Source organism: Strigops habroptila, chromosome Z (assembly GCF_004027225.2).
Source record: "Strigops habroptila isolate Jane chromosome Z, bStrHab1.2.pri, whole genome shotgun sequence".
NCBI classification, from domain to species: Eukaryota; Metazoa; Chordata; class Aves; order Psittaciformes; family Psittacidae; genus Strigops; species Strigops habroptila.
The window spans coordinates 19449500-19464916 of record NC_044302.2 but is presented as its reverse complement, the minus strand read 5'-3'; the positions used below and the strand labels follow the sequence as shown (position 1 = coordinate 19464916).

Here is a 15417-nt window from a genome sequence, read left to right as displayed (position 1 = left end):
AACAGAAAACTTTTGAGAAAAACACAAGGCAAAACCATTTTGGAGAATATTGCAACAGCTATTTGGTAATGTGCATTGCTATTATTAAAAAACCATTAACTACATGGTGACATACATTTTGCATGGTAAGAATGCTGAGCCTTTGCAGCAGCACTGCACACCAGGGAATCTCAGGACTCTACAGGAAAATAGTAGCCTTGGAACTCTAGAAACAGATGATTTCCATTTCTCTTTAGAAGTGTAGAACTTGTGGTAGGCTCGCAGCTCTGACTATCCCCACTAGAGGTCATAGAAGTAATTGCACTCCAGTACACTACGTGAAGCAGGTACAATGAAGTGAGCTACGTTTCCATGATGCAAGATGGGATCCTCTACTGCGATTCAGACCTAACTGTTTTCTGAGATTAATATTAAGCTATTGCTATCCGGATTACTGCAGTGGCATAGCAGGTACTGCATGTATCTGTAGCCAAAAGTTACTAGTGAGACTCAGACCAGCTCCCATGATCACTGGCTTTGGAGATGAAGGTAACTGAACTAATTGGACGCCTTAATAGAGGAGAAGCCAAACTTGAATTCAGACCTGCCAGAGGAGCAGACATTTCAGAAACTGCTGCTGAAATGAAATAGCAGAAGTAAATATTAACAGAAGAGACCTAGGTAGTAACTCCCAACACTAACGTTCAACTTCCTCCTCCAGCCTTCAGCTCTAATTAAATGTTCAGATAGAATCACTGATCTGACTGACTGCCACCAGTAATTAACCAGACAATACTGATTTGTGCTAATTGCTCTATGCACTTTTCCTCAGTAACTGGCCTGGAAAAATGCAAATAATTGTGCTGTGACTGGATCCTGCAGTCAGCATTTCCAAACTCTTTGCAAGTTCCCTCCAGCTTTAGATATTGTGGCAAGATGAAAGCGTAGTGTGGGAAACCTCAGCCAGCATAAATAAATACTTCACTTTTGTTCATTAAAGCATAATCATACTTGCCCTTTCCATTCACTTTGGAAATGCTTAAGCGAAAACCTGGCTTTAGTCAGAACTAGAGGTAGGTATTGTATTACACTGAAGAAGACTGTTTTGTCCTACCCTGAAAGATGTTAAAAGGAGCACTGTGGTGGCTGAACAAAACAGCTGACAAGCCTAGGCAACGGAAATCAAAACATCCAGTGGAGGTTTTTAAAACCAGAGTTCTCAGCACTGATAAGTGCTATGGGATATATTATCAGGGAGCTGTGGAAGAGGAGCAAAAAGAGGTTGTAAAGTGTAGGCCATAAAGCCTCGTCAAAAGGAAAAATTCTTTCCAAGCCACAGCCAAAGGCTTCAGTTTAGCCATGAGACGGGCTGTGCCACACCTGGCTGTGTGACAGGTTAAGCAGACCCCTACCCTTGTAACAGACTTAATCCAGGACAGCCTGGGAAAACAAAACCAAACCACCCAAAAAACCAAAGCAGCAACGCACCCCCACCCCCCTTACTCTGCTGGATTAGTTTTGAGCTAGGTCAGGTCCCCAGCACGTGCAACACAGCCTGCAACAGCCTTGTTAGCACAGCTGAAAGAAGGGGGTGAGGGCAGGCTGCCAGGGGGTAGGGTGCACCAGCTTTGCTATTTCAGAAACATATCTGGAATCACTGCCTAAGCATGCTTGGCACCAAGATTGCTCCTGATGGCACGGTCAGAATTCCAGACCTTGAGGGGTCTCTCTCAGTCCTGATCTGAGTTCTGCTTAAGCTGTGTGTAAGCTTGTGGAACCCAAAACTGGTGCTAGAGAAGCACGAGTTGCCAGTACCTGTGCTGCTAACTAGATTCACACTAACCACAAAAGAGGGACATGAATGAAGTTACAAGATAGTATCCAGCATGCTACATCATCTGACGTGGGCTGGAATAGCTGGAGGCTTGCTCTGTTTTGATGGCTTGGTGGGGTGTCTGAAAGTCATGACTCCAAGGGAGGTGGGTGGATTCTGGACGGCAAAACCTGTCCAAAACATTAATCACTGACTAATTGAAAGACATAAAAGAGCCATGTAAACTTAACAGCCCCTTGGAAAATAATTACATTTAAGCCTCATTAAAGGATCTCTTCGTCGCTGAAATGCAGCTATTTCCACAGTGGAAATGAAGAACTGCTTCATCGCAGCATTCAGTAATGGGTAGAGAATTGAGAGGATAAGCTACATCTCATTCTGAAGTTTTATTGAAAAAGGTGAATGTTAGGTCTGAAAACACAGTAATTGTTCAGAACAGAGTTGAGCCAGCACATCTCTTGAGAAAAGCATTAGTAGTTCATCCCTGACCATAAGCAGTTGGATCTCCATCTTATACTCATGCAAGTATCAGAACTGTGAAGTGTAAGTTTATGTATCCTAGAATGGAAGCCAAACTGCACGCACCATGTGTGACTGGATGATTTAAATGGCTGACCTTTTAAACAGTGCATGTTTTTACAGATACCACATCTCTACATCACTGAACTGGTTTTTAGATAATTTTAAATGTGTGAAATGTAATGAATCAGATGATACAAATCAGAAGGCACAGCTCTGCCAAACACATGAACTTTAGTTTTCCATTTCATTACATAAACTAATATATCAAAGGACAGTTGTACTCTTAGCTCATTGTCTGCTCTTTGAATGTAGTTTGAACCAGGTAAGCCTAAAAATATGAAGCAAGAACATAAGTAGGAAAATGGAAGTTTGCATTTCACCCTTGAAGAAGCTTAAGGCTGACTTTGAAAATAGAACATTACCTCCCCATTCTTCTTCCCTCCCCCCTCTTCAGTATTATAGGGACTTCACAATGCAGTTATCAAAGGCTACCTGAGAATACATGACTAGGTAATAAAAAGGAACAGGACTGAAAATGGAAGTTTATAACCTAAATGAGACAGCAACAAATCTCAGCTCCACAACAGCAATCCCACAGTACATTACCATAATTCCAGAGTTAAAAATAGAAAACCAGAGAAGGATGTTACATTGTTAAAATGTAGCTGAAAAATTCATGAATCTTCTTTACCACTACCTAGTCTCTCTAATGTACTTCAGGGTCTGGTGGGTTTGTTCCCAAGTCTGTCTCTCTGCAGCTGAAGCACTGACGAAGTGGAAAGGATGCCGGCTGCCTGACCGGGTTAACCTCGACATGCTGTGGCACATTGGTTCAACCTTCTGCCACATGTAGCAGACTGCTAATTGGCGTCAGCTCACAGCATACCTGCTGTCTAGGTAGTCCAAGAAGGCTGTGTTGTGCTCTCCAGCATTCAGGAGCACAAGAATTGCAGTTGCATCAAGGAAAACTTCAGGATATCCCTCACCCCTCTAGTTAAATTAAATTCTAATCTTACACAAAGATTTGGAGATACAGCTTTTATTTTACTCCTACACCTACTCTAAGTATAAAGCTGATAGTTTTGATACAAAAGACAGGAGAGAGACATGGAAAATTTTCCACAGGCATCTCCAAGATCATAGAATCATAGAATCATAGAATCGTAAGGGTTGGAAAGGACCTTAAGATCATCTAGTTCCAACCCCCCTGCCATGGGCAGGGACACCTTGCCCTAAACCACGTGGCTCAAGGCTCTGTCCAACCTGGCCTTGAACACCGCCAGGGATGGAGCATCCACAACCTCCCTGGGCAACCCATTCCAGTGCTTCACCACCCTCACTGTAAAGAACTTCTTCCTTATATCTAGTCTAAACTTCCCCTGTTTAAGTTTGAACCCATTACCCCTTGTCCTACCACTACAGTCCCTAAGGAAGAGTCCCTCCCCAGCATCCTTGTAGACCCCCTTCAGATACTGGAAGGCTGCTATGAGGTCACCACGCAGCCTTCTCTTCTCCAGGCTGAACAGCCCCAACTCTCTCAGCCTGTCTTCATACGGGAGGTGCTCCAGCCCTCTTATCATCCTCGTGGCCCTCCTCTGGACTCACTCCAACAGCTCCATGTCCTTTTTATGTTGAGGACACCAGAACTGTACGCAGTACTCCAAGTGAGGTCTCACGAGAGCAGAGTAGAGGGGCAGGATCACCTCCTTCGACCTGCTGGTCACGCTTCTTTTGATGCAGCCCAGGATACGGTTGGCTTTCTGGGCTGGAAGCGCACACTGCCGGCTCATGTTAAGCTTTTCGTCAACCAACACCCCCAAGTCCTTTTCTGCAGGGCTGCTCTGAATCTCTTCTCTGCCCAGCCTGTAGCAGTGCCTGGGATTGCCCCTACCCAGGTGTAGGACCTTACACTTGGCTTGGTTAAACTTCATAAGGTTGGCATCGGCTCACCTCACAAGCGTGTCAAGGTCCCTCTGGATGGCATCCCTTCCCTCCAGCGTATCAACCGAACCACACAGCTTGGTGTCGTCGGCAAACTTGCTGAGGGCGCACTCAATCCCACTGTCCCTGTCGCCGACAAAGATGTTGAACAGGACCGGTCCCAACACCGATTCCTGAGGGACACCACTCGTTACAGGTTTCCAACTGGACATCGAGCCATTTACCACCACTCTTTGCGTGCGGCCATCAAGCCAGTTTTTTATCCACCGAGTGGTCCATCTATCAAATTGATGTCTCTCCAATTTAGAGACAAGGATGTCATGCGGGACAGTGTCGAACGCTTTGCACAAGTCCAGGTAGATGACATCAACTGCTCTGCCGCTGTCCATCAGTTCCGTGGCTCCATCATAGAAGGCCACCAAATTGGTCAGGCAGGATTTCCCCTTAGTGAAGCCATGTTGGCTGTCACCAACCACCTCGTTGTTTTTCATGTGCCTTAGCATGTTTTCCAGGAGAAACTGTTCCAAGATTTTGCCAGGCACAGAGGTGAGACTGACTGGTCTGTAGTTCCCCAGGTCTTCCACCTTCCCCTTCTTGAAAATGGGGGTTTTATTGCCCTTCTTCCAGACATCGGGAACTTCACCTGACTGCCAGGATTTTTCGAATATGATGGACAGTGGCTTAGCAACTTCATTCGCCAGCTCCTTCAGGACCCGTGGATGGATTTCATCAGGTCCCATGGACTTGTGCACGTTCAGGTTCTTAAGATGGTCTCGAACCTGATCCTCTCCTACAGTGGGCCTAAGGTCTTCGTTCTCATAATCCCTGCATTTGCTTTCCAAGACTTGGGTTGTGTGGTCAGAGCGTTTGCTGGTGAAGACTGAGGCAAAGAAGTCATTAAGAACCTCAGCCTTCTCCAAATCCATGGTAGCCAGTTCTCCTGATAGCTTCTGGAGAGGGCCTACATTGTCCCTAGTCTGTCTTTTATTTGCTACGTATCTATAGAATCCTTTCCTGTTATCTTTTACATCCCTTGCCAAACTTAATTCTAGCTGGGCCTTAGCTTTCCTAACCTGGTCCCTAGCTTCTCGGGCAATGCTCCTATATTCTTCCCAGGTGGCCTGTCCTCGCTTCTACCTTCTCTAAGATGTTCAAGTATTTGTCAGTTTTAATTGATGAGTGTTGAGACGAACAGTTCAAATGGAGAAGCGTCTCAATTTCAAAATGTATGCATCAGAACACTAAACATGGAATAAAATGACCCTACTATCTATAAACTTTATTAACTTTTCTTTCCCTTGCTTTCTGGACTGGAATTGTAAAATGGAGATGAGGCCACCCATCTACCTCAGCCCTGTTCTGAATATTTAGATTAAATGAGAGTTGAATGTTGAGATACTATCATAAAAAAAGGTCATAAAAGATGGTTGATGAGAAACAGGCTGCACTGCAACCTTATTTAATGACCTTAGAAAATACCGTTTCATGAAACAAAGGACACACAGCATGCGGTGGGGTGCTGTAGTAAACGTTACAGTGGGATTGCTTTTAAACATGACCAGGAGAATTTTTCAGTGAGTGTATTAGCTTGCTTGCCATTTATGTATGAAATTTAGAGGTCAAGACCCAGAGAATCTGGGCTTACTCCAGCTGCTGATTTGTGCTGTCCCAACTTACACGTTCCGATAATCCCCTAGTTACATACAAAGAAATATTTGTATATTGATACTCACAGCATGGGCTGTTAGGTGCTGTTGACTAATGATTGCAATGTAGATGCTAAAATAACAGCATTTTATTAAGAGGAAACCTCTCAAGGGATATTTTTTGTTTGTATCCTGTAATACTTAACTACTCCAAGAGTGAAAAGGGAAAGGTTTGGGGATATACTTGTCTACCTTTTTTCACTATTTCACTGTTATTTGCAATGCAGACTGCACTATGTCAGAAATACTGGAGGAGCAATGCTTGTTACCCCTGCACAAGAACACCATCACAGGCCTAGGAATAGTGAACAAGTAAGATATGCAATTTAGGACAGTACCTGCAATAGCTTGCAAGTGAGTGCAGGAAATGTATCCCACAATTCTTTGGTCCTGAGGTGTACTTCCCACTTGCACCTGGGAGGGAAGGAAGAAATAAAAAGGTGATTAATGGAAGAGCTCGTACAACTCCACTTCCACCCCAACTGTGCAGCCTCTGTACATGGCATTGGCCTTTTTTTTTTTCCCCAATCTTTCCATCTTGGCTCCATTTTGAAAACACACACGCTTGAAAATCCACTGGAGGCACACACTGGGGCTTCCTGGGGTCCCACTGCTGCTAGCACGCTGCCTCCCTCACATCAACCTTTCCATTTTGATCTGCAACACATGCAAAATGTGACTGCACTTTGCAATCCCACTGGTTCTCTGTGCCAGTTGCACTGCTACCCATTTGTATCCCACCTCTTGTTCATGTGCAGGATTCAGGCCCATGACTGAAGTGCCATGTAATACTGATATTATCAACAGCCTTAATTCCTTCTCTCTGTGTAGACCAGAATGCAGCAGGAAAAAATGCCAAGGGAGGCTGGGGAAAAGGATCAAATGTGAAATAAATACTAAGTTTGACCATGTTTTCTCTATTCCACAGCAAGTTTTAGATTGTGATGGATTTTCTTCCATTTTTCTAAAAAGGTGTTAGGGATTTTTGCTACGTCTCAGCAAAGTGTTTACATTCTTCAGCGCACAGCTGCAGCCGCCATGTCTGTCAACCAAATGAAAACAACATGTGCTGCTGCTCTTACTCACAGAAGAGGCAGGGCTTCCAGGGAAGCTGGAACATAGTATAACTCCTCATCTATATTATGTGCTACAGTCTTTTAAAAATATATTTGCTGGTAAACACACAGCCAAATCAGAATCAAGTTTTGGTTTAGGTTTTTACCTCTATTGAAGGGTTTGGCAGCTCAGGACCTACACAGCTGCAAGTCAGAATTCCCAGTGATTTGAGGATTGAGATTTGGGTTGAGGCAAGAAACTAGTTTAACCATATGGTTTTCCTCTTCACAGTTAGCATGGCAACACTGCATGGACCACTAAAGGAAATGCCCACAGAGGAAAGTTGTACCCAGGGCTCAGATAACAAAACCACAGATGACTCTTCTTCACAAGTCTTGGCTCAGATTTCAACTGACATCTCTAAATAACAAGCAGAGCTCCATTTCATACAGACAGTTTTGTCAGCTTGGTTGGTTTTCTTGTTTTTCAGCCATCTAAAAACCATCTGATTCGTTTTATAACTGGAAAGTCAGCTCTGCAGTGAGCGAATTTGGAAGTTATTTGTACTCAACAATACCTTGTTAACTTTCAGGTTTTGTTCCAACTAGCAGATTATGTAATGAACAACTTGCAGTATTCTGTCCTCGGCCTGTTCAGTCCTCATTTAGACAGCTTTCCAAATGGTGTTCTTGATGGTGTTCTTATTGCTGTGCCCATACAGTTCACCTGCTTCAGGGAGGTTGAAGGCAGAGGAAGACAGGGAAAATGCATGCAGAGACTGGTGGATCCACCCCTAAGCCAGAGGATTCTCCTGAACTTGTAAGACTGTAGCACAGTCTCAGAGGACATCCTGATCTGCTGGATGGCTGCTTGTGACTACTGCAGATGCTTCACTATGCAGATCTCTTTCTTCCTCCCTTAGGCTGCCCCGGTCTGAATATATTACAATGTCACAGATGAGTTAAAAGAATTGTTCTCTTCAACTTTTTCCTGCAACATATGCAATTCCAATAGAAAAGTGGGAAACCACCAATTTATATCCTCGACTATTTAGGGGAAGCAGATGTATTGATTGTATTTTCCAAATGTAGTAACTCAGAATCAGATTTTCTCTTCAGTGTCTCCTGCTGCAAAGAAAAGTGTGCATTGTATGTCTTTCTGTGCCGCCTACTGTAACCACACTGAAGATACTGCATGTAAAGTTTCCTGCCTTATAGCAAGAATGTGCTGCTTGTAATCCTTATTAACCACAGCAGATGGAATCATTGTCAGTGTCTGTATCCAAAAAGCATGAAAGATTGAAGTCTAAAAGCTGAACATCCAAACATACGTTTCGGTCAGTTGAGAAAAAAAAGTAAACTCAAAATGGCTTTAGTATTTCCTATACAGCCTTAGTGGAGTGCCTTAAAAGGCCTCATACTCCTCAGGTAATTAATGCATAGGATCATCCTCATTTGCTTTAAGCATAAATAAATACATTGCGCACAGTGTCCTCGTGTGCACAGACCTATACTGAAATGGTCTTGGGATCTTTCACTCTCAAAGAACGACAAGAAATGGCCTAGAAGAAAGATTGACTGTAGCTACAGGCAGCTGGGTGAGTGCAGCAAATGCCCCTTGGGGTTACCACCATGGAGGAGCAGTGCCCCAGGGCTCTGCACTTGCTGGGAACAAGGGCTGCTTTACACACCCCCTGTGGGGGAAAAGGAGAGGGCCTTTCCTAAGGACTCTGCTAATTAAAAAAACCACACACAACTCAAAAGCAAGAGCTGAAGACATTAACAGAATTAAGGATGGAAGTGACAGCATGGAAGTACATCCAGATCAGCTTGACTCCCACATTTCCTCCAATGTTTTTGACTTTTGGTTTGGGGTTGGTTTTTATTGTTTATTTTCAGTGGTACTGTTGATGTAAACCACCAAGCAGATACCTTTTGAATATAATCATAATGGACGCAAATATTTGTGACAACTACTAGGAGAGAAAATAAATATCCTTGCAGCCTCTTAGTCAATTCCCAGCTACAGCAGAAGCACTAGTCTATTAAATATGATCTGAAATAAAATAGTAAGGAAAATGTAATTATTCAGTCTAATTTGGTATTTCACAGATGGACAAGGACTATGGGATGTGCAGTCAGGAAAACCACTTGACCTCTAGAATATTACAAGCCCTGTAATTCTGCACAATATGATTTCTTTGTGTGACCAAAGAGTGTAGCTACTTTTAGACTGTTCCATTTTCAAGGGTATGTTATGTTGTGGTGACTTGGCCCAAACAGCTACGTGGCAGTCTTGCAGGAAGGCAACACTGAGTGTTCACTTCAACCTGCAACAGGGATTTGACAGAAAGGTTCCACTTCCATCAAACCAGGTCATTTCACAAACATAACAATTTTTGCTGCTTAATACAGAAAAAACTTCTAAATTCACATTTGCAAAGAAAATACATGTAAGCAAATAAGCCAGAGTGGCTTCTTCGCCCTAAGCCTGGCTTAAGTTCACCTTAACTGTTTGACAGTAGCAGCAATGTGTCAATAATACATTCGCTGAATTACCCTTCTGCAGGAACTACTTCAGATACAACTTTCTAAAAAGAATTGCATAATCTTAGTTGTGTCATGAAGCACTCTTCTATTTCTATGGAAATTTAAAGAAAGGTAGTATCTAAATATATTTACAACTTGCCTATGTTTTAAAACAGGGTAGTTATTACTGGAGGAAAAAGTTTCACGTGTTATCCTGTTAAACTCTGATGTCACCTAGAAGTAAAATTAGAACATATTTGTGGTTTAATAAAGTGTCCCAATTATTCAGTTTTGACAGAAACAAATGAACATTTTTTCATATTATGCTGAAATATGCAAAATATATTCCAGTAAAAATAAAGTTAAGTTTAATTATTTAACTTTGCAAAAGTTAAGTAATCAAACTAGTCAAACATTTGGAAGCTAGGAGTGGATTTGGTACACCACTGAACATTACATTTTGTTCGCTGTTGTGGGGACATAAAAAGCTCCTTACACATGAGAAAGGAGCTACTTTTTGTAACGGGGAAAGCCTGCTAGGTTGTATTTGGAATTCAAAACATCAGTTTCTACTGCTACATATTTACATTTGACCCCTGCCTATAAATTAAATAAGGAGTGCAAACCTGACAGCTCTGAACTTTTATTGGTAACTTCAAGTACTTTTGTCTGTGCCATGGCACCTTAGTACAAGCTGTTGGAGAGACCACATCAACTGTGCTGTACTGCACAAAGTGGTGTATATTCCCATAGTTGTGTATCAAAAACTTGTCCTGTGTCGACTGAGGAGGAGGCTGTTATCAGGTAATACACCGTGCTCATGAAAGACAGCAAGCCCTCAGGGCTACAGCAGGAAACTGTGCCATGCATGAGAAATCCCACTCAAGGAATCAAAGTAGATTCTCAAACACTAACCCATTATACATAGACAAAACCAAAGGTTTGTTGTGAGGGAAACTTAATAATTAGTTAGACATTTTCTAGAAGCTTCACATTACCAGGAGGTACACACTCAAAAAAATCCAAAAGACAGTTTCATCAGTGTGTACCCTGCCGTATGCAGGGTTCATACACAAACAATTCTGAGCCAGTGCTTCATCCATCATGGGAAGCAAATCCAGGTGTGCAAAACAGAAGAGAGCTAAAATTCTGGTGTACTCCTCGAAAAGGAGCTCCACAGAGTTTATCCCCCCACAGCCTACATGTGGCCAATAAAACCAAAGCTGGGAAGGGTAAATAATCTGAATGCAACATTAGGAATCCTTCAGGGAGATGGGATGCTGCACAGAATCACTCTAGCTTCAGCTGTTACAGTTTCGTGACATCGTGGACTATAAATGAGCAAACCCCTTCATTTCATCAGCTTAGTTGACCACAAAGGTGTCAGTTTTGCCACTGGAATAAATGTGAACTGTAGTACTGATTCCTGTATTATTCCTGTGAAGAGGTTATGTCTCCTATAGGGCTCTACAGCATTTACGGTCATGCCAAGAACCAAACTAATGATGTTCATATTGTGAAGAAAAACTAGCCAGGCTGAAAAGCACCTGCGTGCTCTGTGGGGAAACCCTCTCTCCTTAAAAACAGACACCTGAAGGGTGCGTTTGTAAAGAACAGCATCTGAGCAGGGGCCTTGAGGTGCTGTTTGCTTTGAAAATGAAACACACCAGACAGAGAACACTGACACAGCCTTCACAGTAGATGTTACAGTGACTTACTCCCACAGAAATATTCACCGTATGTGGCCAATATTGTTCAAGAGAAGCTCCATTAAAAGTACAGAAACATAAAGTTTAACTGAATTGCTGCAGACAAGCAACTACATGTACAAGGAGCGATACCTCCACACACACTAGCAGTTCTGACCTCCTGGGTTTGATGTCCTGAGGTGTGCTGGTAACAGCACAGTGCTTGTACCTCCCAATTGCAACTCCCGTGGGAATATCATCACATGCAGTTATAATGAGCAAACAATAAGAGTGAGAAAAAGAAGATAAAGAAGTGGAAAACACAATTTCTCTTTCTTTTCAGTACAACTTTTTCCATAATCTCCCAAATTATATCAGCCCCTCCTGGATATTTGTTTCTATTTCAGCAATTTTCTGAGAGCACCAAGCAGCTAACTGGAAGAGCCAGGCCAACTGCGAGTCCAAGACCTTGCTCCTGTTAGTGTTAAGATGCCAAGGAAATCTTGCAACTGCTCACATTAACAGTTCAAACCTTCCCGACCCACTGGGATGAATTGGATTAGTGGTAACATCCAAGAAAGATGTATTTTATTCCTGTACTTCGTGTTCTTTGTAGTAGCTTTCTGGTTAGCTTAGACAGTGTAAAAGATCTATCTTATTTTTGGTATTTTGACAGCTCTGCCTTTTGCCTTTAGAGATAGGTAGCAGCTTCTAAAGAAGATACATTAGTTAAATTACTAATTTATTATTATACCTATGTTATTTAGGCATGCTAAATAAATTAAAGAAGTTTAAAATCTTACAGAGGTCAGCTTAAAATTTGGTTTGGTGGACTGAAGCTCTTTCTAGCCACATTTGCACTTGATAAGTTTAGAATCCTGTTTTTCCCCATCTGCCACATAACAACAATCACTGTTCCATTAACTCAGAGAATCAGTTACTATTTGGCAAAGCTTCATTAAGCTTATATGTGAGGGAAAGTGGCTGGAAATTGGTACCACAAATGAAGGGCTCTTCCTTTTCTGAGGAGGACGAAGGCCACATCTCATTCTCTCAAACCTGTATTTCATTCTGCACAGCAGTTTTAATTTGTCCCCATTAATGAAAGGGAAAAAGACTTTGATAAATAATACTAACTACATTGAGCAAAGGAACATGGTACAGTGCCATGGGAAGGTCTTTTTCTTTTTTTTTGAAAGGTCTCAGGCAGTTCATTGGACTCTATCCAATTCCTGCATTAACATTTTATAGCAGAAACTGAACATGTGGGAAACGTTTAGGTTACCCTCCTGACTTAAATGGCACAGCTTTAAAGTTATCTAAACAAATTCATGAACAGCACTATGCATTTCTTTTATACATCTTGGGATAACTGTAGTTTCTGGACAACTTATCAAGGAAAAGAAAATCTAACCACTGGAATTGCTGGATGATTTTATACTGAGGTCAGAAAATAGACATTCCCCTCTTCTTTGTAATCCTTAGGTAAAATAGCTTCCCCTCTGTATCTTGTGCAACTGTGGAGCTGAGGTTGCCCCTTCACTCACAGCCGTAACACACACACAAGCTGGCAGGGGACACTAAAGGCAGCTTTACTGCCCAAGCAACCTGCATCTGGATCAGTAGCATCAAAAACGAGATTTACAGAGGTTGATTCAGGGAACCCCCACTTTATCTTTCAAAGCAGGCACCTTGAGAGCAGCAAAGAGTAAAACCCATGCTTCACAGCAACTTTCCAGTCAGAGCTCCTGCTCCTTCTCCCATTTGCTACCACCAGACCAGCTCTTTTTGAAAACAAAGTTGAGCTTTGCACATAAAGCAAAGGTTGCTAGGTTTCCTTTAAGCAATGAATAATAGCATGTTCTCTGCACAATTACTGTGCTCCCTGAGAACAGCATTAATTTTCAGAGAATTTGAAAAGTAAATCTGTTAATAAGCTTAAGAACTAATATCAATTAAACACAAGTTCTTTCAGAAATTTAGCAAAACCCACAAGACATTTTTTCCTTTTGATTCCTTTTGATTTTGTTAGAATACTACTAGCTGTTCCAACGACCCACATCAGACTGTGGGTTTGGTCTATGTTCACATAATTCTGTTTTAAGCAAGAATTCTTATTTTTGCTAAAATTCTTGGCAGATGCCAAAACCCAGAATACTTTCCTAGTAAGAATGGCAGGAAGAACAGCCTTCTATGCAATATACTTCCATATCCCCCAGTCTCATTCCAAAACCTTTCCTTGATTAACAGCCATTTTGGGCTCCCCACCCCAAGGATGCATTTACATGTCACATGGCACAGGTTTATGTTACAGCTATTACACTTTAAGGATAAGGGAGAAGCAGAATTTGTCAGCACAAGTGACAGGTTTTATTCATAGAATTACAGAATCCCAGGTTGGAAGGGACCTCAAGGGTCATCTGGTCCAACCTGTCTGCACAAAGCATGACTTTGCATAGAATAGATGTCCCAGTACCCTGTCCAGCTGAATCTTTAAAGCATCATTAGATGTATAAATTTTTTATTAGATTGATACATCTGGAAAAATACTGTCAAGCTCTTCAGTTAAGGAGTCTCACAAGTTAAGGATGTTTTCTGGTTTTATTGCACTACTGCCCAAACCTTACAGAGCATCCCTGAAAGGCAGCGTGACTAAGGCTACACACTAATCCTTCAATCTAGAGATGAATGTTGACATTTTGAAACCTTCTAGTAAATTACAAACAGGTGGTGCATTACACACTTTTTGCTCAGCACGCACTGGTACCTTGTAAACTAGATTTGACTGCACAATCATCATCCAGTTTCTGAAAGGGACTTATATTTTAAAGCTCCCTTTAAATTCATCAAACCACTGTGTATTAAAATGAATGTGTCAAACCAACAGCTGCAGAATAACCAAGAACACTGCAATCTGCATCACGTTATGTACAGACACATGCAAGCCAGCTTTTTAGTTGGCATCACCAGTACAGGACAGCATGCGTCAGTCCCACTTCCCTCCTCTCTCACTGTAGCAGAACAGCAGTAAGAGACAACTGGAATTATAGAATCTACAAAGCAGAGTCAAAGGCTCTTTTTGTAGGCATTTTAAAGTAACGTGACATGCAATGCTAGTAAAGAGTCACACCAGAGCCTCCCAAGGGCCCAGGCTGTCAAAGTATGAAAACGGATTGGCTGATTTAAGCATCTGCTAACTCCTCCTCTGAGTCCTCAGCAGCAACTGGTAACAGTGGTTTAACACTTCAGACATGAAACTGTCACTGAGATGCAAGTGACATTTCCCCCCTTAGAAGCTATTTTTAATGTGATTGTGTCCCTCTAAATCTGAATTAGACTGTCAGATTGGCAACAGAAACATTGCTGGAGTCTGAAGAGATCAAAGTGCTGAATGTAGCTTAGTCCTCCAGTTATGCAGAAAATGGCCTTTACACAATAGCTACTCACAACTTCTTCCTTATATCTAACCTGAACTTCCCCTGTTTAAGTTTAAACCCATCACCTCTTGTCCTATCACTACAATCCCTGATGAAGAGTCCCTCCCCGACATCCTTGTATGTCCCCTCCAGATATTGGAAGGCTGCTCTGAGGTCTCCACACAGCCTTCTTGTCTCCAGGCTGAATAGCCCTGTTTTCACAGCCTGTCTTCATACGGGAGGTGCTCCAGCCCCTGATCATCCCTGTGGCCTTCTCTGGACTTGCTCCAACAGCTCCATGTCCTTCTTAAGAAAAGCAGTACATAAGAGCCGATTATTATGACAGCTACTAATCATAACCCTTGAGCTCTGGAAGTCTCTTGGGTAAAATAACTCTGTATGACTAAGCAAATCTCTCAAATCCTTCCAAATCTCCACCTGAACTTTACAATCTGGATGGTGAAGGCAGGGCAGGGAAAAGGGGGGCAATGGAAAAAAATTTCCTCTTCACGGGAAACTGAACCTATTCTGAAAGGAAAAAATGTGTGAAACCATTGTACCTTCTGTGACACAACTTCCCCAAACAATTTTGCCTTTTTGTTCAAAACAATGCAACTTTCATTAAATGTTTTGTTCTGAGACCTTAATTTATCTCCTTATCAGTTATATTTGTAGTAAGGAGACAAACTGTACTCTTTAATGAGTGCCAGTTTCTTTCTATGAGTATTCTTTTGAGTCTGGATGTTG

At 42.1% G+C, this 15417-nt stretch overlaps 1 protein-coding gene across 5 annotated transcripts in view; it reads right to left on the bottom strand.

The window, feature by feature from the left end:
* Nucleotides 1-15417, bottom strand: part of SMPD3 (sphingomyelin phosphodiesterase 3) — a 116291-nt gene that overhangs the window by 19314 nt on the left and 81560 nt on the right. For all 5 annotated transcript variants that reach the window (XM_030512542.1, XM_030512538.1, XM_030512539.1 and 2 more), the window contains one exon: nucleotides 6321-6396. In XM_030512542.1, the coding sequence (XP_030368402.1) occupies nucleotides 6321-6396 (76 nt within the window). The remainder of the gene's footprint in view (nucleotides 1-6320; nucleotides 6397-15417) is intronic.